Raw genomic sequence first — 25,830 nt, 5'->3', positions numbered from 1 at the left:
ATAATTAGAGGGAGAACACTGAGACTGAAGTGCTGCTGTTAGATTTAGTGCCACAGAAACAGTATGAATGTAAAACATGGAGGAAGAGTTGGGTTTCCTGATTCAAACATATCCATTAAAACTACTTCTAAAAATCAGAGACAAGCAGTCTGCCTGTTGCAAATAAAAGTGTGCCTCCCCATTCTTCTTCTGTTTGAGAATTTATGGTAATGATAGAAGAAGGTGGAACCGAAGGTCCTCCGGGTGATTCTGCAGAGTTGATGTGTGACAGATGCAGGGTGTCGACTCTGCGGGTGTGCTGCAGCCAACACACACACACACACACACACACACACACACACACACACACACACACACACACACACACACACACACACACACACACACACACACACACACACACACACACACACACACACACACACAGAGAGAGAGAGAGAGAGAGAAAAGGGGCTGGATGTCTGGTCTAAATATAGGCCTCAACAGCAGCACAGTCTTAAATATTTCATGGCCTCCTCTCCAGAAATGAAGAAGAGGAGGGTAGGGGGGGGAGCCAGGGGAGGAAGAGGTGAAGATTGAGGGAGGGGGGGGGGAGAGAGAGAGAGAGCGAGAGAGAGAGAGAGAGAGAGAGAGAGAGAGAGAGAGAGAGAGAGAGAGAGATGAGGATGTGGAGGGAGGCTGCAAGGGAGTTCAGGAGAGACTGATATCAGCACAAAGAGGGATAGAGTCCAAAACAGGAGACATAAAAGAGGGAGAGGAGAAAAAAGGAGGAGGATAGAGGGAGAGGAGGGAGGCTGAAGGCATGGGAATCTACCCCTCCCTCCCCCCTTTCCTACCCGTTTTTATGCAAAATAAGAGTGAAATATTTCTGAATTTCTGCAGACAACAGATGATAAGAGGTTTATCTTCTTATGGACGCGCTGCAGAAATCTCCGAATCACTTCAGTTTGAGGCAGCTTGACGCTATCTCCAAAAAATAAAAAAAATAAAACCACTTCGATCAAAACTTGAAAACATAAATCCGATTAACGACAGGAAAGTGTCAGAAACCAAACGACGCCACGTGGAAACTCGGAGGATGCGGCGACAGGAAGACGGTTTTATTCCCGTCGGCGGTGTCGTTCGGTTCTGGCCGCGCTGTCACTCGGAGCAGGATGAAGTGTTGCTTTGTTGCTGCTGTAAGCTGCCCCCTTCTCCCTTCCCTGCCATTGTGCGCATTGTGCACTGTGCAGCATGCTGAAGGAGAGATAAAGGTTAAAGCCACGTCTACGGGGAGCCGCAGCGGCGCACAAAAAAAGATCATACGGTACGGACGACACGCCGACGCCAGCCGAGTCACATGCAGACGGCCTCGCAGGAGTTCCTCCTCGTGCACACGCACAAACGCAGAAAGAAGAAGAAAAAAACACACACACGTATATGTCGCCACATGCTCTTTGTTCTGTCGGTGTTTGGCGGTGATGGATGAGTCGGACTGAGCGGCACACGGAGGGTCATTACCGGAGGCCCGGCGGAGGCCTTTCACAGCCCGACACCGACGGAGGGAACGGGCTCCACGTTACAACGAGATACCGTCACAGAGCGGCAGTGATGGAGCATGTACACACACACACACACACACACACACACACACACACACACACACACACACACACACACACACACACACACACACACACACACACACACACACACACACACACACACACACACACACACACACACACACACGTAGATAAGCAGATGCATGCCCACCCCCCACCCCCACACGACTCACACACACAAAGGCAGACGAACATGAACACAATCAATGCCGCGGACTATATTGTGAGCAGTCAATTCAACAATTAGTGAAGTGAGCGACGTCACAGACGTAAAGACATGATTTATCAAACCATTAATCACAGCAGCACGAGTGTCAATATCAATTACAAATCAGCAGAAAAGAACAACAAGCAGCACTAATTATATGTTGTTGTTTTTTTACTCTTTTGATTTTATTTTCATTCATGTTTTAGCGAGCCGTCTTTCAGGGAGTTTGGGAGCATTAACGTGTTCTTTTACTGATGTTTAATACAAACCATAGACAATGAGGATGCAGCAAATGCAACATCCCCTGTACATTTTAGTTTATTGTGAAAGTTAGATGGACTTTATATCTTCGTGTTGCTGGAGCCAGAAAATGTCAATTTTGTCAGAGACGGGTTGAGATGAGGAGACTCCCGTCTACTGAAGAACACACTCTCCCAAACACTTCTCATTATAATGGAGCTATAAGCTCTTTTAGCTGTTTGGTCCAGAAAGACACATCTCAACAATTATTGGATGGATTGCAATCGTATTTTTTTTTTTAATGTAACTTTCTTTCTTTTTCTTTTTTATTTCTCAGATATTCACGGTGGACTGAGAATGAATCTTAAAGACCTCCTATTTCTTCCAAACCCACCGTGATGCTGACATTTGGATGCATTGCCGTGAAATCTGGTGAATGCACTCACATCTGAATTTGTTTTAATGCATTTTCATGACCAACATTCCTCCTCATCTTCATCTGTACTTTGTGTTCAGTGCCGATTATCTACTTCCTGCCATAAAGTCGTCAGCAACATCAGCTGTAACATTAGAACCGCATTAGAAACAGTGAAATCAGATCCAGAGAGCGACGAGAGATGGAGATTATTTCAGTACATTAATGCTGCAGCGGCAGCATCAAGCAGGCATCGTAGAGGAGCTGCTGTTTAGTCTGCAGCGACTTCAGCATTGAACTACGTTGGTGAAGCAAACGCAGTTCAAAGCTGCAGGTTTGCGTTCTTGGAGTTTTTTTTTTCACTATTATTTACTGTTTGTGTTGTTTGGCTTCGTATCGTTTTCATTTCTTTTCATTTTAATGATTTGTTTTAGTCTTTCTTAAGTTGGTGCATCAACGGATGTTGTGCCTGAATGAGCTACATAAATAAAATGACATGACCCACAATGCATCAGTGAGAATAACCCAGTCATAACGTCTAAATAACATAATACACGGCCCGCAGGACAAATCACTGAATGAAACCACACCTACATCTCATTATTTATGGTAGTCCTGCTGGATTTAATGACAAATCCAGTGTAATGAGGCAGGTTAAAATACACTCGGATTAACTAGGGACAAGAAATATGAAATGACCTGTGTTGTGATTTGCCGTATGTTTTTGTGCGCATATGCTACTGTTAGCATAAACTCCAGGAAGTGAAAAAGAGAGTAGATGAATGAAATTACTTAATTTACATACTTATGTGGGAGAGACGCTTTAAATAATTTCTTTAAAAGGTTACAAGAAGAAAAAAGCATTCAAGAAAAGCTTGAAAATGATGAGAAAGTATACTGGTATAAAGGTGCTTTTTCTTAATATGTGGCAGCATCTTACTTAGGTGATAATATTATATACTGATATAATACTGGACTGATCCGAGTTGAGTGTGATGTAACAGGAAGTGGACGGGCTCCTGATGTTCACCCTCTGCAGTCTGACTAACCTCAAGTGAACTCTTTGAAGTCTCAGCACTTCATTCGGAGGTTTTTGTGATGAACAGAACATAACAGGCCGCGCTCGCTCACTTCACTGGGCTGAAAAGTGGTTTCATATAAAAAAAATTAAAAAAAAGTGTCTCTACATTAGAAGTGGATTTAACAACTTGTTATCGCTGCCTATTCTTCAGTGTCCTGAAGTGACAAAGGTACTCTGGATTTACTCTTCTGCGCAGCACGTATTGTGGTTTTAGAGAGAAACATCAAAGGAGGCTGACCTGAAGTGAACTCCAGTTAATCTGAAGGTAAAAAAAAAAAAAAAGCAGCTGCATTATTCAGGGATTTAATTTAAGCACGGAATTTTATCTTCTCTGCATCGGGGTCGGGACTCAAAAATAATGCCAGCTTTTATAGTATCATGTTCATAAGAGAGCTCAGATTAAGGGAGGATAGCTGCCACAGGTCAATACCACACATATGGGACAATACTACCGGATTTGACACAGCAAACAGAGAATGTTAATACTTTGTCAATTTAAACTGCTTTCTGCTCCTGTAGTAAAGCTGCTCACACGAAGGTTTAAATGGGGACAAGATGCTGATTGACGGAAAGCTATTTTCTCTGCGCAGTAAAAAAAAAAAAAACATTGGAGAAACCATCACTTAATGTCACTCACAATTATTTGAAATATACAAACTGAACTCTGTATTTTTTTTTTTAGGCATTCAGGGTAGTGTAACGGAGGAGAAACACATGAAACACAGAGATCAGAGGACATAAACACAGCCGAGACTCTCACAGTGAGATGTAAAGAAACGGGTGCTCACAAATTAGGTAAATAACAAACACAATTACCTCTTGAAATGGCTGAGCAGGGTACCGACGAGTTCCCCGATGCGGCTCTCGTTTGCAGGCACCAAACCCTGCAGGCACACCACCAGGTCCCTGCTGTCCTTGGTGTGGAACACGACCAGCTGGTCCTTCCCAGGGGACACGCTCACTCCTGTCACCTGGGACGGACGGGCGGAGAGGACACACACAGTTAGACACAGATAAACATGTGCACAGAGGCCCGGTGGAGAAATACAAACAGGCAGGAATGTAAGCGGGGAAACATGTCGCATAACCAACTGTAAGTGGAGGTAAAACAGGACTCAATCAGGGGGGGCGGGTGGGATTATCTGGTGCCCTCCCTCTCAGCGACAGGAAACAACAATAACAACAATGATAATCTGAGAAGCAACCTGTGTTGTGACAGATTCGGACCTGCTTCATTCTTCTCAGTCCTCCAGCAGAGATTTTAACACCAGGACTCGCCTCACCGTGTGCAAATGTTCCCGTTTTTCCTAAAACTATTTTGCAAATGCCCCGTCGCTTCACCTTGAGCTCAGAGCTGCCCAAAAGCGACCGTGACACGTTGGAAGAAATACAAACAACGTGAGAGCATTTGTTTTACCAGAATGATACGTTGGTGCAGCCAGACTTTGTTTGGCACGGCTCGGCGCAGATAGGTGCGGCTTAGTGAGGAATAACACGCCGCGATTTAAAACTCAAACTAAAAACTCGCTGGTGAAAAAGACAGACCACGCAGTCTGCATGTCCCACCTGCGGCTCAGTTTTTCTTTCCATTCACGGTGGAATTGAACAAAGAATTGCTGCCCGTTTCTCTGTTGGTCAACACAGCTGAAGACGCAGTTGGAATAAAGTCTATTGAGATTAAAACATGTAGGAAGAGCGTCTTGACGTCGGACTCTCGACCTCATCATCCACAGCTGCTGTTGTAATGTATGTTCAATTTAAAGTAGCAGTGAAGGATTGTTTTTTCATGTTGTTTGTGTAGAAGTAATTTACAGGGAAATTGGTTATTGATTGACAGCGTTGGATGAATTTGACTGTAATCCCTACAAAAGATCAACAGCTGGTATGCGGTGTCTATTAGTGGATCCAGTCAAGGACAACAATCAGCACTCGCAGTAATGATTTATTGGACAGCATCCCGAAGGACCAAAACTAATTTTTCCAATTAGAGGCCCCCAAACGGCATCGGAGCCGAGAGCAGCCGGGTTAAAAGAGGAATCACAGTCCTGCGGTTGGATTGTTTACCTCTACAGGTCGACAGAACCAATATCTTCACAGGTAAACACATCTCAGGAGGAAAAGGAGTTTAACTCTCCATTTATTTCTCCTGTAATCCCCCGGGTTTTTCTTCCCTCCTTTATGCCATTATCTGTCCTCTTTCTAGCCTTTGTCGTTCCCTCCCGGAGGTCTTTAGCCATTTATTTCTCTCTTAATTTGCCTTTTCTAAAGTTGAACTGCAGGCAGTGAGCGTTGAGGAAACAGCCGCGGGCAGCCAGCCAGTTAATAGCTATCGCCGGAGAGCGCGAGAGACGAAATCCTCCATCAGCAGAAGAAGACGGGCGGAGACAGGTCGCCCGCCGGCGGCTAAAACAACCTGCCGGCTCGTTTAGCTTCGACGTGACGCCACGTGACTCCCGAAACAAACACTTCACGTAATCACCACGAATTAAAAAAGCCTAAAGCCAACGCCTCTCTTTCCAGCAATTCCCCCCGCAGTTAATTACAAGGAGCCGATTACATTTACATTTATATTAAAGGCTTAATTGATTGGAACGACAGTCGGTGTCCTAATGAGTCGGGTAATGATACATTCGGATTCGTTTCCTTGTCTCATTTTCGACAAATCAGGTTGTTTTGGTTTTTTTTGTACCCCGAGTGTGAGCCGTCTATCTGCCCGGCCATCTGTTCCCGCTGCTCGTCCGCCCGACACACACAGATCCCACAAAACTTTGGGGATGTCGACACATTTTCCGCTGCTGCTGCCGCCGCACTCCAAAATTGGCAAAGAGAGAGTGAAAGAGTTCGTGCTGCTACGCCGTGAAACAAGTCGTGACTTCATTTGCACTCGTTTCTGCACGCGGAGATAATATCGATCTTTCAAGTTCACCGTCTCCACAGCGAGCGGGGCGGTTCTGATGGAATCAAATCTGGGTTACAAACTGTACAAACCTGATGAGTCACAACTATCTGATGATCATTAACGGCTTTTCGAGCGGGAAAAAAAACACTCAACAGAGAAGATTTGCTGCTTTTCTTTGTGTCATCGGAGGGAAAAAAATTCAAATCTTTGGATTTCGGCCGATGAAACCGAGTCTGATTTTCACTATTTTATCGATTATCAACCTTGTTAACGTGTCCGTGTGGTGTTTTTCACACGTTGGAAGACATGCAATGAGCAAAGTAAACAATCAATTCTAGCAGAGGAAGGAACTATGAGGACTGTTGTGTATTCATAGATCTGCAAGAACTGAACATAAGCAAAGGTGTAGAGTTACCGTAGAGCCACTTTGAGGCATTAGTGGATTTTTTTTTGGGGTGGATTAGCAGGATTAACATGCGATGAGTTTTTCGCGGTTTAATCAACGCCAGGAGACTTTAAACGATTCATGAATTGATGGATATTCTGCAGATGGTCCAAATAAGAGATGCAAACAATCATTCAGCTTCATTGGTTTTGGTTTTTAAAACAGAAATATTCCAGCGAGCTGTTTACGTTCAAGTTCGCTGTCGTTTGTACGGGAATCACAAACATGTGCAAAATCAGTAATTGAACAGCAGCTGCACTGTGTGTGTGTGTGTGTGTGTGTGTGTGTGTGTGTGTGTGTGTGTGTGTGTGTGTGTGTGTGTGTGTGTGTGTGTGTGTGTGTGTGTGTGTGTGTGTGTGTGTGCTCCTGCTCCGAGGCGGTTTGTAGACGTTTATTAGCAGCAGACACGTTTGATCAGTCACGCTTTAAACTGACATCGATGGATTTGTGTCACTGTGACATTTCACCACATAACTCATTTATGTCAGTTTTCATCGAGGAGAGCCCAAATTTACACGACGTATAGGAGCTTTTAGACACAAATAAATATCAGAAGAAACGTCAGTGTCAGATTACTTACTGTATTTTTTTTTTAAAGGTTGAGTGTGTGGTACGTTTATACAAGTAAATGTTTGAAATGTTTTTGGAATATTTTGCATCTTGCAGCTCTGGTAAGTCTTTTTCTTTTAAAGTCACACTGACTGAAGGTCTGAGCATTTTTTTTTTAATTTTTTTACTCCAAATGAATTATCACATTTTCTTTTCCACCTGCGGCAAGCCGGGTGTTATTTTAGTACTACTGAGCAAAACTCCTGTAATAAGTCTGATCTGTGAAACAAGCAGCCAGGACTGCCATGAGGACATCAGGTTCTCCCCGTGTATTCTTCAGGGCAACTTATTGGTTATATAACAGACCCCAGGAGCCTCGTGAAGACGGAGAGGGGAACACAAAGCACGGAGGTGGGAGCCGCTTGATTAAATGAATCGAATATGATGAGCTAAGCTGTGCAGCACCTCACGTTGTGAAGCTGCGAGGGCAACAGCGGGACGGCCAGCGACGAATGTGCAAAACTTATTCCTCGTGATACGATCTCGGTTTTAACAGATCTGCATAAACGCGAGCGCGGCCGCGTGTTTTGTTCCATTTTTTGGGGTTTTTCTTTGCGCCGCACGGCCGCAAACGTGCCCCGTTTATTTGAGTCTTTCTGGTAAAAAAAAAAATCCCGACTGAAGATCAACAGGCGATTGAAAAAAAAAAAAAAAAAGAATAAAATAGAGGTGAGAAGGAGCACGAGGAGGTGCAGGGATCACCAATAAGAAAAATAAATAAAAGGGAGGAAGAGGAGCGCACATACAGGAGACCGATTTGTGCACATGCCTGAACGACACCAGACATCAGCTGATCTGCCCTGCCGCTCGGTATCCATGACAACACTGTCTCCTGGGGAGTTGGCATGACAACAACAATGGGGGGAGGAGAGAAGCGGCGTCGGCAGAGAGAGAGAGAGAGAGAGAGAGAGAAAGTCAGCGTTAGATGAGGAGGGGATGAGAGGAGGAAGAAAAGATGGAAAATCTAAGAGGTGAGAAAAGATGGTGAGAAGCAGAAGCAGCGATTCCAGAGTTGATGTTTTTCACCACTTCCTTCAACGGTGTGCGTTTGATGTCGATGACAGTGTAATGAGCTCACTTTTTGCAGCTCCGCCATTAATTGGCATATAACTCCTCTGGCAGAGCTGTTGGCTCCCCACTGCTTCAGGCCTCCATCTATCAGCCTGCAGCCGCTCGCTACACCAGCAGCAGCAAACACAGCGCACGGGGCAGCCAAGAGGACGCCGCGGTGTTAGCCTATCAGCGCTAATCAACCATGAGCTAACTGGGAAATGGAAAAAAATCAATATATGTATATTTCCTTTTTAAAGATTTACAGATTCAGACAGGAAAAAATGGACACGAAAAAGTTTGTTGGATGGGCTGTAATTGTCTGTAAGCCTCGAGTACATCTTTGATTACAGTGTGTGTGTGTGTGTGTGTGTGTACTGTACCAGTCTGGTGTCACTGTCAGTGTGCCAACCATCTACCCCCCTCCCCCTCTCTCTCCCCTCTCTCCCTCCCCTCCCTCCCTCCCCTCTCTCTCTCTCTCCCTCCCCCTCCCTCTCTCTCCCTCCCCTCCCTCTCTCCCTCTCTCCTTCCCTCTCTCTCTCCTCCCTCCCTCTCTCTCTCTCCCTCCCCTTCCCTCTCTCTCCCTCTCTCCTTCCCTCTCTCTCTCCCTCTCTCTCTCTCCCTCTCTCCCTCTCTCTCCTCTCTCTCTCTTCCCTCTCTCTCTCCTCTCCCCTCTCTCTCTCTCTCCCTCCCTCTCTCTCTCTCTCTCTCTCTCTCTCTCCCTCTCTCTCTCCCTCTCTCTCTCTCTCTCTCTCTCTCTCCTTCCTCTCTCTCCCTCCCCTCTCCCTCTCTCTCTCTCTCTCTCCTTCCCTCTCTCTCTCCTCTCTCTCTCCCTCCCCTCTCCCTCTCTCTCTCTCTCCCTTCCCTCTCTCTCCTCTCCCTCTCCCTCTCCCCTCCCTCTCTCTCCTCTCTCCTTCCCTCTCTCTCTCTCTCCCCCTCTCCCTCTCTCTCTCTCTCTCCTCTCCCTCCCCTCCTCTCTTCCCTCTCCCTCCCCCTCCCCTTCCCTCTCTCTCCCTCCCTCTCACTTCGAGATGCGGCGGTGCCGGCTTTCCGGGTGTCCGTCATCATGCTCTCTAATTCCTTCTTGTCATTTGTGTCATACCGAACACCGGGTCGTGTTGTCACACTCGTCCCCGCCTCGTAGCTCACTCATTCCTCCAGGCGGCCGCGGCGTTACAAGCCTCGGAGATTAACGTGCCACACCTTCACTTCCTGTCTCATTTCTGCCTCACCGTCAAGGTCGGTGGTGCAAATAAACCGTGTAAGCAATTCTTGTGTCACAGCAGAGCTCCGAAATTTGAACTGTTTGTTTTCTCTCCTCTGAGTTTTGGTCGTCAATAGTTTGTGTATGCTGATTGAGGTTTGATTTTTCTACCGTAAGAGTGAGGTCATATCGGCTGGTTTCAGGCGTTTCAGATTTAAGGATATATTTTAATTGAATGAATGAATGTTGGTGCCCTTTCACATACAATATGTCCTCTTGGAAACAGCTCAGTTTCAGAAAAACTTCAGCTGTAAAAAGTTAATAAAATCCTCTGACCAGCAGTTCAACAGCTTAGTAATTAATACATTTTATCCTTTTTGTTTAATCCATGCAAAAAACCCAAAAGTGAAAAAGACAAGTTGTAGTTTCACGGGGCAGTTATGTGCAGAAAAAGACCAAGAGGTCTTTTTAGAGTTATTAACTCTAGAAGAAGTTCTTTCCCAATAAGTCGAACCTTGAGGTTGAGACTTAGATGTTGTTGAAAGCATCATGTGAATGAGTGGAGAAGTAAAGAAGGACAAACTGAAATAAAAAATGTTGTGGTAAGGTCTCAAAATAATAACTAAATCATATCTGCAGCCTGTAGAGTAGATTAAAATCATGCAAACAGATATAGGAGGAGAAATCAAAATAAATAAACGCCACTGATTTTATCTGTGAAAAAAACCCAACTTGTATGAAACACACAGGACACGTTTGCCATGGAAACAGCCTCCTGTGCTGTGTGCATGTAGCAGCATTAATGGGCCTATCACAGTGGCAATGTGAATTAAAAGCAGCCAATTGCAGAGCTGAAAGAGATTTTTGCATATTGACATGTTGCCACAGGATGACAGGCTGGTGGGAAATCAAAGACAATACTGTCACCTCTGCCACGGCCTCCGGGAGCCGCTCTGATCGCTCCACTGTTGTGTGTTGGTTGTCACATACAGCATACCGTGTAAAGAGGGAGAGCAACTGCAGGTTTAACAAAAACAAAAACGGGCCTGCAACTCATCTGTTGATTACATTTCTAATAAATCAAATGTTTTCGTCGATAAAATATCAAGAAACTAGAATTACCACTCAAGTTGTAGTTTATACGTATATCTGTCCAAACCCATATAGATGTTGAACTCGCAGTAACCTTGACCTTTGACCTACAAAATTGGGAAAAAAAACAACTATCCTTGCTGAGCCAAACTTCGAACCAGTTCGTCCTTGAGTCCGAGTGAACGATTGTGCCACATTTAAAGAAATTCCATGCTGCCGTTCCTGAGATATCATGTTCACGGGACTGTGTGGAATTCGGGTCACGGCGACCCTCACCTTTGACCTTTGACCGCCAAAATGTAATCAGTACATCCTCGGTATCAAGTGAATGTTTTTGCCAAGTTTAACTAAATTCCTTTCAGCTGTTCTTGGGATATCGTGGCTGGACGGACGGATGTAAAATGACATCTTTGACAATGACAATCTTTACATTTGAGAAGCAGGAAGCAGCAAATATTTGCTATTTTTAAACTGTTCGATCGGTTATTAAACTCAATAAATATTCTGTGGACTGACGGATCGTTTAATCGACGCGAGAGAGCTCTTATCTGGCGATTTCTGTCATCATTCATAATTCAAATGAAATGAGCTTCTTCATGAACGAGAAGATTAAATATGGTCAGCCATTATGGAGACACGTTTCCTCGATCCTCTCAATCTAGAAAAAAGATATTAGACATTTTATGATCTGAGCGAAGCCAGCGCATACGACTCTTTAACTAAACAGCGCACATACAAGCTCAGATTAATGTACAGTGTGAGAAGAATGTTAATTCAATCACTCGGTCTTCAGTAATTAAACAGGAAATTCATTTAATTCATTCCATTGGCTGCTACTGATGGAGCCACTGTCATTTAACCTGGCCAGAAATAGTGTCGTATATATCAAATACAGAGTAGAGTTCACACTGCAGCTATATATGGAGTATTTTAGATTTTAATTTGGCCTCATGTTCTGTTTAATTATATTTCTGAGATGTTTCACTGGATGAAAATCAGCCTTCATTCAGAAGTGCTCTTTCGGTCTCGGTGCTTCGGTGACGGTTCTTTCATATGAACCTCCACAGCCGTGACATTTGGTCTGCTCAACGTTGGAGCACAATAACCTTCAAATACAGCTTTAAATGGAGATATTCTCAACTATCTGACCGAACTTTGATTTTCTATTTTGACTTATTGTGTCGTTTCTCTCAGTTTTTGCCATTTCAAGTCATTTTACGATGGTCCCAATCCTGTTTTATTTCAGGCTTAAATTCCCATCAGGCTACACGCTGATTGAACCAACAGCTAAAACAAAAGACTTCGCTTTCGCCAGCATCTTCCTGAAGTATCACGAATGATCGCGTTTCAGCTTGAAACATGCAGCTGAGCGATTCAGGACGAACTCAAACTCAAACACGCGTTCTGTTTACGAGTGTGTGACCGCAGCGAAGGAAGCGGTGAAAGGAAGGAGGCGTGTCTCACGTTGTAGAGGGGGGTGCTCTTCATGGGCTTGTACTGCTTCAGGGGGTCCATCTTGTACAGGTGGCGGTCGGTGAGGAGCACAGCTCGGTCCTCCGCCTTGTGGAAGCGGTTGATCTGGGGAACACAGAGCTGCTCGTTAGTCACCCGGCAGGACACACACACACACACACACACACACACACACACACACACACACACACACACACACACACACACACACACACACACACACACACACACACACACACACACACACACACACACAAAGTCCAGTGTGTTGACACATATGTTAATACCAGGTTGTGCTCACAGCAGGTGACTCGATCAAATATGAATCTTTAGAGTGAACTAGCCCTGAAATATTTACTAGATTTGTCGAATCTATTTTGCCGCTTGAAACTCTCCAAATGTGAAAATATATGATTGTAAATTCAATATATTTTTATTTCAGACTTTTAATATGAGAAACTGAGCAATTTTAAAACATCATTTCTGCCTCTGGGGATTTTATTTTGAGCATTTCCCAGCATTTGAAAGACTAAACAGTTCTTTAATGAATCCTAATAAGTCATTGACACATAAATCAATGATGATAACTCATATTTTCAGCCCTTGTGTGAGCGCAGCCCTCCACACACACACACACACGCACGCATGTTGTAAAAAAAAAAAAAAAAAAAAAAAAATCTTCTACCTTGCGCACGTTGCAGGAGAACAGGACTCTCATGAATTTGTCTTTCCGCTGCAGCTCGCTGGATACCAGAGTGAAGGATGCAGCCGTGTCTGGGCTGTCCCGCTTCTGGAGGACACAGAAATAATAATAAAAAAACAACATGATAAAACGCCCCAGTTCAGATCAAACAAATCACACAACTGACCATGTTCAAATGGGGTTGATGAAAAAAAGCCTTATTATAATTTTATTTGTAAATATTTACTGTTATTTTCCGTTTAAAAAAAAATCTTAAAATCCCATATAATTAACCTGAGGATGACCAAATCATCCACTGACCTTCGACCCTTGTTTCACCGACCTTAGTTCGATACACATGACCGGTCACACTGCGCACTAATTGGTCATATTTATTGGCGAAATAACTGTGCCAACATTATGTTTGTTGACATTATTTATCGCATGAAGTTTACATGCCAGATGAGGCCTAGAAATATATATATATATATATATATATATATTTTTTTTTTTTTTTTTTAACAGCATTCAATAGCTTTATTTTTGTGTCTACTGTTATTGTTTGTTTGTTTCTTGTAACTGTTTACATCAACCTGCTCAAATATTGCAGTTGGAAATGAACCAGAGACATGTCGTGTGCCAGATAAATGAAAGTGTAAACTAAGGAAATTCATGACTGTATATAAAATTTGATCTGGAGTTATCCAGAGTTATCTGGATAAACATGACAAAATATTTCATTATTCCCAATAAGTTAGTTGGGTAGCATTTGAAAACTTTTATATAACAACTCTGATCTCAGTGCCGATTAGAGATGAGGAACATAAACATGTTTTTTTAATAAATTTTTTAGCACTTTTTTTTTCTTCGTGCAAACACGTTTTTTATTGATCAAAAGAAGCCGAGACTTCTCAAATGTTAAAAGTTGTCTGAACATGAGACGCAATACAAGAACTTAAATGATAAACTTTAAGGGAAATCAGGAAGTAACTGATCAAAGGATGAATGAACAAGACTATGAACTCCTCCAGACATTTGACAGCAGCTTTTATAGCTTTCATCACCAGACGCTGCAGACTCAGAGCCGTTGGTACCATGAAAGTATTGAGGTTCAAAATAACTCTTATGTGGATCTTGAGACACACAACCAGCTGATGCAGTCGTACAGACGCAGCTGCAGGACACCAAAAACACAAACAAAGCTCACAGTGTTTCAGTCTGTGCGATACGTGCCACCTACTCACCAGGTAGTTTCCTTCCCAGGCTCTCTGCAGCCCCAGGTCGACCCTCTGACCCTTCAGGGCCTCCAGGCAGGCTACCTTGGCCTTCACCTGCAGGGCCTCCTCTGGAGAGAGGCCTTTGATCAGCGTCCATGCCCACCACCTGGAGGTACACACATCCAAAAACACACACATGAAGAGCAGACCGAGACTCCCTCCATCCAGGAAGCTGCGCGAAGCCCTGACGGCAGCGGACCCCAGCTGGACTCTACTGTACCTCCTCCTGCCCTTTCACTCACACATCCTGACAGCTGACATAATCCTCCAGGAGGGCTATTTTCTAGCTGTGCCCAGAAAAAAAGAAGAAGAAAAAAGCCAAACAAACAGACGTGGAGATGAAAGGCAGTGATGAGTCTTTGATGGAGGAGGAAAAATCAATGCCCAGTGCGAGCCCAAGGCAGAAGGAAACATGTGGAAGTGTCTTCAAACGAGACTCATCTGGATATAAAACAACACTGGAGGCCGTGTGTGTTGTTTCAGACGGTTGGAGGTCAGACTCACTTTCAGTTGAGCCAATTCAGGAAAGCCATTTTCTTCAAAACAAAGCAATTTAAAAACATTTTATTTGAGAAATGTTCCTCCTCTACCTCTGAATGAGTTATAAAAGAGGAGCTCGTTAAAAAATTTAAACACAGTTTCACTTTATGTTTGAAGTTTTTTCGAGGACGTGTGAATTGACCCGAAACCTTCCCACATTTCAAAATAAAAGTTCTGCCGTCTGGACTCGCGTGGTGTTTGTTGGCTTACCTGTTGTAGATGCTCCTGAGCGCCTCCTCAAACTTGCGCAGGACTTTGGGAGGCGTGGGCCACTTCACGTGTCTCCCGTGATCCTTCATGGCTCGAACGTTTTTGAAGCGCCGGTTGACCTCACGGATGTAGGACTTGACCTTGTAGCGCCGGTAGGCCCGCAGGATGATCAGGGCGGCTCGCATCCGCCGGTACCGCATCCGGGCGATGGTTCCCCTCCACACCTGGAGACGAGGGACGAAAACAACGAAAACGTTTTGAGTGCTTACATATCAAAAGGACTCTTCTCTTCTGAAAATGAAATATTTTTGATGACTTGTCTGAAAACAAGTAGAAACATGTAGAAATCAAATCAAATCAACAAAGGTAGAAATATTCGGACTTTAGTGCATGGTACATATGTGTCCATCCTAAATTTCCCATAATGCAACATGGAACGTCCTTTTGTCAGACACCTCCGTGCCCGTTGATCTGTTAAAAATGTGTTGGCTCTGACCCACCGGACCAAACACCGACCAGGTAAACGTTTGGACAGAGACCTCAGTCGGGTCCCTGGGTCAAACCTCTTGGTTACCAACAACTGAAGGTGACTCATGAAGGCCTTCGTTAGGAGATCAGAGGACCTTCAGAACGACTGCATCTACATCTGATTTATTAAGAAGATCCTCCACTCACAGGCTTATTTTTAGACCTTATACATCAGAGAGAAAAAGCTGACCATAAAAAAAAGGTACAGGACGCCCTCTGCACTTAAATCAAAATCACGAGGGGCACTTATAGTGTGCCTATAAATAGAGCTGAATATCGCTGCGGCAGCAGATATATAGACACACATTTAACTGTCATGCGGACATTTTTTTTTTACGATTTACAAGTCATTACACGTTGCTATACGTTTGTTTGTTGTGCAATACTGAAGACTCTGTTTGAACAGCATGTATTGGGACTAAAAGAGGGGCTAAAATAAGGACCTGCCTGTAACCAAACATAGCAAACACCCTCTACAACATGAATAATAGATGCAAGTGGGACCCCAGGGAGCCATAACTCCTAATCCTGCCTCACTCTGATCACCACCATATGCTCTGCTTTTACTGTATTCACACACACACACACACACACACACACACACACACACACACACACACACACACACACACACACACACACACACACACACACACACACACACACACACACTTCTCCACTATTTTCCACATTTTTTGTGACTGCATTGTGCCTGAATAATCCTCATTAATCAGTGAATCCAGTGTCACAGAATCCAGCGCACCACTGCAGACGGCACCGGAGGATCAATCCTGGATATAATATAAGTGTGATGCACAGTAATCATGGAGATCATGAATATTTAATCTTTCAGAGTGTGGGGGAGGCCGACGGCAAAGAAAAGGAATTTCTTATATTTGCATATTAAAACTGTGGAGGAGGCGGTTTCCACCCGATGAGACCGGCGGTGTCGTGTAATTGGCTGAGACGAATAGAAAAAGTCACACACTGCTGAATTATGACAGCAGCAGATTAATTACCAACTTCAGCTGCAGATATGCGTGTTTAGGACGGACTCCGGCACCGTTTTCTAATATTAAATATCACTTTTTACACTAAAGGAATGCATCACAGAGCTACGAATGTGCAATCAGGCTCAGAGCAGCGACTCGTCCACAACACCGAGTCGACTCGTCTCATCAGAGCAGCAGTGAGACGTGGACCAAAGGGACGAAAACATCAGAGGCATCAATCCTGTCAGGTAGAAAACGTGCATCTCCAAATGTACTGACTTCCATTTTTTAAAGATAAAAACTGAAGCAAACGAAGCCATCTATAAATCCATGTGATCATCTGAAACATGCATCGTCTTCCAGCTGAAAACACAACTGTTTTTCTGACAGAAGTTTATAAAAAGTTGATAAAAAGCCTGATATGAATAAAAAAAAGAGAACACAGGGTTCATTATGCCTCAATACTGACTTTTATCAGATTTATTTATGCTAATGCAAAAAGAGCGTCTATTCAGGGACAAAAATAGTTGTTGTGTGGTTGTTGTTCGTGTCACGTGGTGCGTCTCCGGCTAAATGTTAGCCGACGACCTTCTGCTCTGTTTCCTGATACATAATGCATCAGAGTGAGAGAGGAAGAGCGGCTTCATATTCATCACTAATCGACCCGTGAGATAACTCTGTCCCATGTGCTCGGGGTGCCGGGGATGAACGGCTTCCTCTCCGAACGAGGTTCAACAGTCGCTACGGGAAATTAGGCAAAGTTTTACGCTTTAAGTTTTACGGTGAGGGTCAAACTTGACGGTCGAAACGTCCCCCGGGACGTACGAGAATAAAACAGACTCTGTAAAGTGCATTTAAATCGGAGAATATTTCATCCTTTTACTAACTTTCCACTCACCCCGACATGTTGGATCTCAGTTTTACACTCATATCAAGGAGATTCTTTAACTCTTTTTGTATTGTGGAGAACTTGTGCCAACAATTTATTTATATAATTGGAAAAATAATAATGTATTTTTCATGCCATGACTCAGAAAAAAAAAGTTAATGACCTTCAGAGCATGTTTTAAAATCAACAAAACGACCATTTGTGTAGCGCGTGCGCACACACACACACACACATAATACACTAAGTAACAAAGTAAAAAGTGGCCAAATTGGACTTCCAGCCGAAAGCTCAGTTAAGATGTCGCCTGCCTGACATCCACATGGTGCATCCGTCCGTGTGCCAGAACAACAACCGTGTTCATCCGAGTCACTAATTACTCTGTAAAAAGACCGGCGGCTGAAGGTGAAGAAGCAACGCAGCAGAAAAAAAAACATGAAGCAACAATGAATCAAAACACAACAGACATTAACTGTCTCCATCGTCTTTGGAGCCTCGTTAAGGTGTGACTGGGTGCGAGGTGTTAGAATTATGATGGGGCCGTCTAGCCACCCCCACACCGCACACACACACACACACACACACACACACACACACACACACACACACACACACACACACACACACACACACACACACACACACACACACACTTTCTGCTTGTCGAACAGTGCAGCAGACCGGCTGCGATGACGGTGGCCGGCTGATGAAGATGACACTCGGGGGGATTGTGGATAAATCAGGCCAATAACAAGGCCCCTGACGGTCTGCCCCCTCACTCTGTTGGCCAATAAAGCCATCTGATCATCCTTTCAGAGACTCTGCCATCACGGAGCCGCCCTCGCCGCGCTCCGGAGGCCCTGGATTTACAAGCTCATCAAAGCCAGATTGGGGATCTTTCGTCGCAACAAAGCGGGACAGATTGCCGGGGCTTTACTGGAGGGGCCGGCTGCTTTGAAACAAACACCGGGTAAAAGCACTCGCAAATCACAGGGCGACTGGAGAGAGGTGGAGGGTTTCTGTGGAGAGGCGTGAGAGTATCATACAGTTACAATGGTAAAGAAACGAACGCCAAGTCGAGCAAATGTTTATCCGCAATATTTGCGGGAACTTGGAATTTTGTTTTTAATTCCTCTCGTTTTTTTCTGCAGAAATTGTCGTCAAGTTGAAGCGGTGCTGAAAGTATGACGACATAAAGTAAGTCTTGTCAAACAAAACTCGCTTTATTAACAAAAAATAACCTCCTAAATTAACAATCAGAAAGGTTCGGCTCCCGTTTCCTAATCACCAAATAAAACTCTTGAGCACCGGGAAGAAACCGCAACGAGCAGAAAACCAGGAAGTGACGGGGTTTGTGGGAAATGTGGTCTTCACATAAAAAACTTTGAATTAAATGGTTATTATCAATGAAGGTGATTACATAATACTGCATGCTTACATTTTTTTAATATATAAATACGTCAAGTTGTAAGAGACTGCACTTTGTTGTTGTGCATACAGTTGGTAGATGTGTTGAACCATTTTGACAGCTGATGTAGTCGTTGTTTCTATATCAGTCACAGACCGTCTGTTCTGTGAAGCTACGGCACTTTTATGATTTTTTTGTTTCACTTTTAGCCCCATGGTTTCAATAAATAAATAAAACAAGATTAAGACTAAAATATTTCTGATGTGCAGCATTATTGTTATCACAGGAAGTCATTATATGTTTATTCCTTTATCAGGTAGCACTTAAAAAAAAAAAAAAATCAAAATCTTCCTGCAATTTTGCATCAAATCTTTTTTGAAAATCCGCCATGAAAATCAAATACTTTTTATTGCAACAATCACAAAACAACAACGCTAAATCCTGGAGGGACTGATCCTAGTCTACAGCTCTAATAAAGGGCCTTTAGCTGAACACAACTGAAGTCTTGGTGATCTGAAATTTAATAAAAACAACCAGCCACCTTCTTGTCACCTGGAGGGAAATAATAAAAAAGAAAAGGACCAAACTCCACCGTGCAAAGACAAGATCGGCCGCTCTGCACCATCGACGCACACGACTGCAGTCGGCCGCCGAACGGCCGAGTTTCCACGTCCTCTGGGGTTATCGAGCCGGTTTTCCAGTGAAGCGCTCGATGCACACGTAGGGCGGGGAAGGCCAAAAAAATCAAGAGAGTGTGACACAATTTAGTGAAGCTGCAACGTTGGAGGGAGGAGGGGGGTGAGAGGGGTGGGGGTGGAGGGCTCAGGTTAGCAAGTCATTATCATAAATCAAAAAAGGGCTCGGGTGAGCGGCACACTCACCGGCGGCATCAACACCTCCTCGTTCCTTCTATCAGGATCGTGTCGTTTTAAAAAAAAAATATCCTACCTCTGGACAAATGTTCTCTAATGATGTGAAACAAATGTGTTGAAACTGATTGTGAACATTACGCTCTTCATCGGGAGGGACGGCGCTGAGGAGGGAACTGAATGGCTCTGGATGAGCTATCCATCAATTAGATAGGTCCGGACAGAGATTAGATTGGAGCAATATCGCGAACGGTCAGCAGTGTGGCTTTAAAATAACACACATTAGTCAAATGTGTTCGGAGGACGCACAATGAAATCGACATATTGATGCGGCCACTGAAAGCATAAAGGCCAAAAAAAAATAAAAAATCATTACAGCATCCGTACAAAGCTTTTACGTGGTATTACCGGATGTATGCACACGTGGTTTTAAAGCATCTCGGCACAACGGGTTTGTTGTTTATCATGAAAAAAAAAAAAAAAAAAAAAAAAAAAAAAAAAAAAAAAAAAAAAAAAAAAAAAAAAAAAAAAAAAAAAAAAAAAAAAAAAAAAAAAAAAAAAAAAAAAAAAAAAAAAAAAAAAAAAAAAAAAAAAAAAAAAAAAAAAAAAAAAAAAAAAAAAAAAAAAAAAAAAAAAAAAAAAAAAAAAAAAAAAAAAAAAAAAAAAAAAAAAAAAAAAAAAAAAAAAAAAAAAAAAAAAAAAAAAAAAAAAAAAAAAAAAAAAAAAAAAAAAAAAAAAAAAAAAAAAAAAAAAAAAAAAAAAAAAAAAGTTTTATACAATGACATTCATATTTAGTGAACACAAATGGACTTTACGGGGTTTTCACCGAGAATGACAGCAATGATGGAAACTGGGCGGGACGACTTTTAATCTTAGTATCAATCTTATCAAAATAAAATGATTTCAGTGTGGATTGGAGAGTGCCAAGTGGAAGTTAAATCTGTCAGTTGCTATGGAGAATGGCCCTTGGTAACCAGTTTTTATAGTAGCCAAAGGTATTGCGAGGCTACAAAACTAAAAGGAAACAAAAAGTCCATCAGTCCTATAGAAGTTATAAGATCAGAAATCATGGAAGTCTGCAAATAATGCTTCGTTTCTTATGTTCAAATAGCTCCCTTAAAGCTCTACAATAAACTGAAAATCCTTCAGTGACAGAATCAATAGTACCAGATGAAGAGGAAATAGAAAAAAATAACATTTTTCTGAGAACAGAAGAAACACGTTTTCTTTTCCTCGAAATCAAGCGGTGCGATTGTAAAAAAAAAAAAAAAAGAAGAAAAAAAGAAGTGAAATCATCGTGCTTTGATCTGCGACGGCGTTCTCGCCCGCTGAAGTTTCCACGGAGGTGTGAGGAGCTTCTGGATGATAACTCCTAAACACTGCAGGTTCAGAAGGGGGATCAGAGGATTAGAGGTGGCGTTTGTGCTGAGGTCTGGCGGGCCTCCGATCAGTTCTGGACAGCTCACCTCGCACTAATGCAGCATGCAAACTAACAAGAGGGCCGCCGGGCGATCCGCAGATCAGCCTCTCTCTCCACGTCAGTCAGAGTCTCCGTAAACGAGATGGAAATTATGATTTATTGCCTTCGGCCACGGCTCACCCGCCGGGAATACAGTGCAAAAAATAATAAAATAAAGCTCTTTATCCTTTATAGACATTTTCATTTTGCCACCCCCCCTCCTCCTGCGGCCTACCCGAGATGCAACATTCGGCACATCGATAAACCTGCCGCTACACAGAGCCTATGTAAAGCTTTGGAAAGCAATTAAGGGCTCCGAATGCACGGGGGGGGGGGGATCTCTGTTCTCGTCAGCATCCCTGCTCTGACAAGCGCCGACAGCCACTGTGATGTGGATGGCTGAGCTCCAATTTATGAAATATTCATTTACACACAGAAGGAAAAGGGGGTGGGGGGAGGGTGGGGGCTATGTTTAATTTATAACACGTGTATTTATGGTAGACTGTGTTTTTTTTTGGGGGGGGGGGGGTGGGGGGGGGGGGGTCCGTTCTCTTCCCGTTTCTTAAAGTGGTAATGACTGGATGGCTCCGTAAATGTGGGGCAATCGCTGTTAACGCACCCAGACCCTCGGCCGCAATGAATATCAGGCAGGACCGTGAGAGCGGTGAGACGAGGCGAGCGCATGGTGACAGGACTGAAGGATGGAGGATTAAATGGAGCTGTGGAGGAGCCCCCCCGCCCCCCGAAGGAGGAGGCATTATGTCAATATAAAGGGGATAAAAACGATAGCACGTCCGTTTTGGACGGGCGACGGCACAGCGGGGGGGGGAGGGAGGGGGGCATTCTTTAGGAAGTGAGCTGATTCACAGATTGTGTTTTTTTTTGTTGTTGTTGTTTGATGGGGCAGGCGAAGTGGTATTATTATAAATCCACGAGGCAAACGGAGGGACAGGGAGAGCGAGTCTGAGCCTCAGTCATAGGCTGACAGTCCTGGCACCGCGGTGCCGGCTGGCATAAGGCAGCGTGGTGTGCCAGGTGCTGATAAGGGGATTGCCTGGCGCGGCGGATCCGACTCAGGCCGCGGATGTTTGTTTGAGTAGCAGCATGATGGGAGTCAATTCTGCCGTCACACCACTATTTGATTTCTGTGCGTCGGTGAGTGCGCGTCGCATGAGTGAGCATGAAGCACTGACACGGGGGCCAAATTAGACTCCCCTCCTCTGACACCGCGGCCACGCCGTCATGTTTGTTTTGTTGGGGGGGAAAAAAAAAAAAAGAAGCTGAAATTCCTCCGGGCCCCCCCCCCCCCTCCCCTTCACTGTCAAACCCAGCTCATGCTGCGAGATACAAGATAGGACCCTCCTCAGGGAGAGGTGGGAGGAACACCCCGTCTGGAGCGTCTGCGGGAACAAGCCCGCACGGGGTCACGCGGATCAATACGGAGGTCAAGCAATCAATCCACCAGAGAAGTTAATTTGGCTCGGATAACCCTTTCATGTCGGGGAGATCGGAGATAGTCCTTGAGAAAGGACGACGCGAGAGCAACATGGTGTGGAGGAATCTGTGAGTCTAACAGGATGGAGAATGAGTTCTTTTTTTCCGCATGCTGAGTCGACACTTGTCAGCGAGCGCAATATAATCACACCCGGATGCTGCCGTTCCTGCCCTGAAGGACCGATGCATGACGAGATAAACAGACTCACACGGCGATCAATATTCAAACGGGAAAATTGATGTACTGCTTCCAGATCAATAACACAAATATATTCTGTCGTCCCTTCTGGCCACATGTTTAAATCTCTCAGAGCAAAACACGGAAAGCGATGTTATCCCGAACCAAACTCACTGATGAAAGTCCATCGATGGTGAAGTCAGAGTGGTTAAATTCATGAGCTCAAAAATATCTATATGTAGGCGACTGTGAGAAATAAATCTGCAGTATAACAGCAGCTCTGTTCCATCTTAAAACATCTGAAAACTATAAATCAGAGATCTGCTCATTTCATCACCTTATAAAAGCTGTGTGGCTGAAAACTCAGGCCGAGGGAGACAGAGGGGAGGCAGAGAGACATTCACTCTGAGATGGAGAATCACGCTAAGAATACAGGATTATATCAGATCTCAAAATATCTCAACGCTCATATAACTGAATTTTTCTCGTCTCGGAGGTTATTCATATGCAGAACAAAGGGTTGGTGAATTTTCCACGTGACCCCAAAGATCTCGTGTGAAGGTTGTAATCAGATAATAGTGGTCGACGACAGCTCATCGGAGGTATTTACAAGGACGGGTGAAAGGAACTCTTTCATTACCATCACACACTATAAAAGCGATTCAGTTCGCTGGTTCAAATTCAATGAAAATGAAATTGAAGGAAAGGAAAAATGAAGATTAAACAATATTTAAATAGCTTTTCCGTTTCTATCAGGTAGTGCAAAGTCTCAAATTTCCGAATTTCTCACGGCTTCGCAGTTATAACGCTTCGGTTTCTCACCTTCTGCAGGAAGAGGACGATCCTCTGCACCATCTCCACTCGCTGCTCCTCCAGGCTGAAGAGGGTCCGCGGCGTGCGGATGAACACCTTGGTTTTGCCGTAGGCCACGTCGTGGTCAAACCCGCAACCCTGCATGAGCCTCTTCACCGCATCCTTGTCCGACGGCAAGTCGTGGTTCGGCCACGTGAACTCCGAGATCATCTTGTACCTGGAGGACGCACCAAGCAACGGGGACTTCAATTAATCTCATTTATTTATTTCAAAATATTTAAAATCCGGACTGCCGCCAGGTGGAATTAAATAAGATCGTCGCCACAAATATACTTAAATTATGGCTCTTCGTGTCCCGCGATAGGTTTCTGTGTCTGGTTTTAATTAAGTCGACTTGAATTCACTTTGCGATGCTGAAATAGTTCAACTTACCAACTTGACTTTTACATTTTTTTTTAAGGTAGGGCAGCCTTTGCTCTGATTTAATTCTTTTGCCTGACTATCATACTATATCTTCAGATCATATTATATTTGAGGCCGTGGTTCATTTTATTGCACTGTTCAGATCTTAATTACAAAGAAACGGTGCAACTTTTCTTCTGGCATGTTGCCATGGAAATCATATCATGTAATTCATGAAAAGGGGGATTAATTATGCGACAGTGCACCGACACCCCAGCGCAGGAGGGTAAGCGGTCAAATTATGCTCTTAAGTGTCTGTTCAGTGGCATCGTTTGTTTGAAGAGTGAGAACTTATAAAACAAAGCTTTTAAGGGCTTTAAAAAAAAATTATGTCAACTTTATTTTTGAAGGATTTGTAAAAAATAATTTAATATCTATCATTTATTATTGTACACAGGTTTTTATGAATGGTTGGGAGCTCAAGAGGCTGAGATCCACAGATTCCTGTGTATTGGGTCATTTCACCACCGACCCAGTGGCAAGATGGTGATGTAAGTCCATCTGTGTGTGTGTGTGTGTGTGTGTGTGTGTGTGTGTGTGTGTGTGTGTGTGTGTGTGTGTGTGTGTGTGTGTGTGTGTGTGTGTGTGTGTGTGTGTGTGTGGGGTAGGGGGTGGGGGGTAACCGGAGGACTTGTTAGCATGTTATGCAAAAGTTTCATTACCTAATCCTCCGTCCTCCACAGTTTCTACGAGGGCAGTGGGTGAATGTGACAGCTGCAGGATTAAGGACAGGGCAGCTAGAGTGTGTGTACGATTCACAAGTGTTAGTTAATATCACATGTATGAGTGTGAGATTGTGAGATGGTGTGTATGAGACTGTAGTGATATTTGGCTTGTTGACCAAAATGATGTTTACTGTTTGACCTGTTGATCTTTAACCGAGGTCAAATATGACAAATGTCAGGCTAATCATTTATATATTATGTATTTACATTGATTCAACATAGATTTTCCTCCTTTTTGAATTCCAGCGTTGGTATCAGCCTGAGAGGTGCATTAATGCGACTCCGCTTGCAAACCAATTCGTGCTACTTAGGTTGTAAACAGGTTTGTAATGTCAGATATTTGAGCATGAATAAAACATCAGCTATGAACACAGGTCACTGACTTGTGTTTGTTTGCTACTATGCTACATTAAAACAGTGGGAACCGTTCAGCATATTAAGATATTTTTTATCAACATCCTTCTCTAGTAATTAAAATCAAATCTGTGTGGGTTTTTTTTTTAGGCAGTTTTTAAATCAGACGAAATATTCTGCTTGTGGGAAAATGACGTAACTATTAAAAAACCCCAGTTTATTTTGTAATAGCTGCTGGACATGCGTCTGATTAGCTGCGAGATTAGATCAGATGGAAGACGATGAGGTTACACAACACAAATCTGCACCCCACAGTCAGGACTTGCTGAGTCATCGTTCAGGGATGAACACTGCACAGCTTCAGGGGTTCAGTTCTGACATGTGGAGCTAAAAAAAAAAAAAGCTTTATTCAGTCACTTATTCTACCAGCATTTTAAAGCCGGTCCGGTGAACAAAGATTTCATATTCAAATATCAACACCGCTCTGCTGACCTTCAGTCAACCAAACCGCCGAGTCAGCAGTTCAAAATCTAACGTGATGTGACGATATATCAAATTACAAATTATAATTATGGTAATTTTTGGTCAGGAATAATCCACTCAACCAAATAAATTACTGTCCAAAAAAATGAA

General features: G+C 43.6%; 1 protein-coding gene across 2 annotated transcripts in view; it reads right to left on the bottom strand.

The window, feature by feature from the left end:
• myo1d (myosin 1D) overlaps window positions 1–25,830 on the bottom strand; it is a 200,672-nt gene that overhangs the window by 136,518 nt on the left and 38,324 nt on the right. For both annotated transcript variants that reach the window (XR_011311148.1, XM_069704592.1), the window contains exons 16-21: window positions 23,666–23,873; window positions 15,030–15,253; window positions 14,247–14,385; window positions 13,006–13,110; window positions 12,312–12,425; window positions 4,365–4,519 (exon numbers count right to left, since the gene is read on the bottom strand). Coding sequence is in view for 1 of the 2 variants with exons in the window: in XM_069704592.1 (XP_069560693.1) it covers window positions 4,365–4,519; window positions 12,312–12,425; window positions 13,006–13,110; window positions 14,247–14,385; window positions 15,030–15,253; window positions 23,666–23,873 (945 nt within the window). In the remaining variant the exon portion in view is untranslated. The remainder of the gene's footprint in view (window positions 1–4,364; window positions 4,520–12,311; window positions 12,426–13,005; window positions 13,111–14,246; window positions 14,386–15,029; window positions 15,254–23,665; window positions 23,874–25,830) is intronic.

The sequence above is a fragment of the Brachyistius frenatus genome, unplaced genomic scaffold (genome assembly GCF_029030835.1).
Source record: "Brachyistius frenatus isolate BFR_SWC_R1_liver_20210118 unplaced genomic scaffold, ASM2903083v1 Contig_51, whole genome shotgun sequence".
Taxonomy (NCBI): domain Eukaryota; kingdom Metazoa; phylum Chordata; class Actinopteri; family Embiotocidae; genus Brachyistius; species Brachyistius frenatus.
This window is presented reverse-complemented; position numbering and strand designations above follow the sequence as displayed.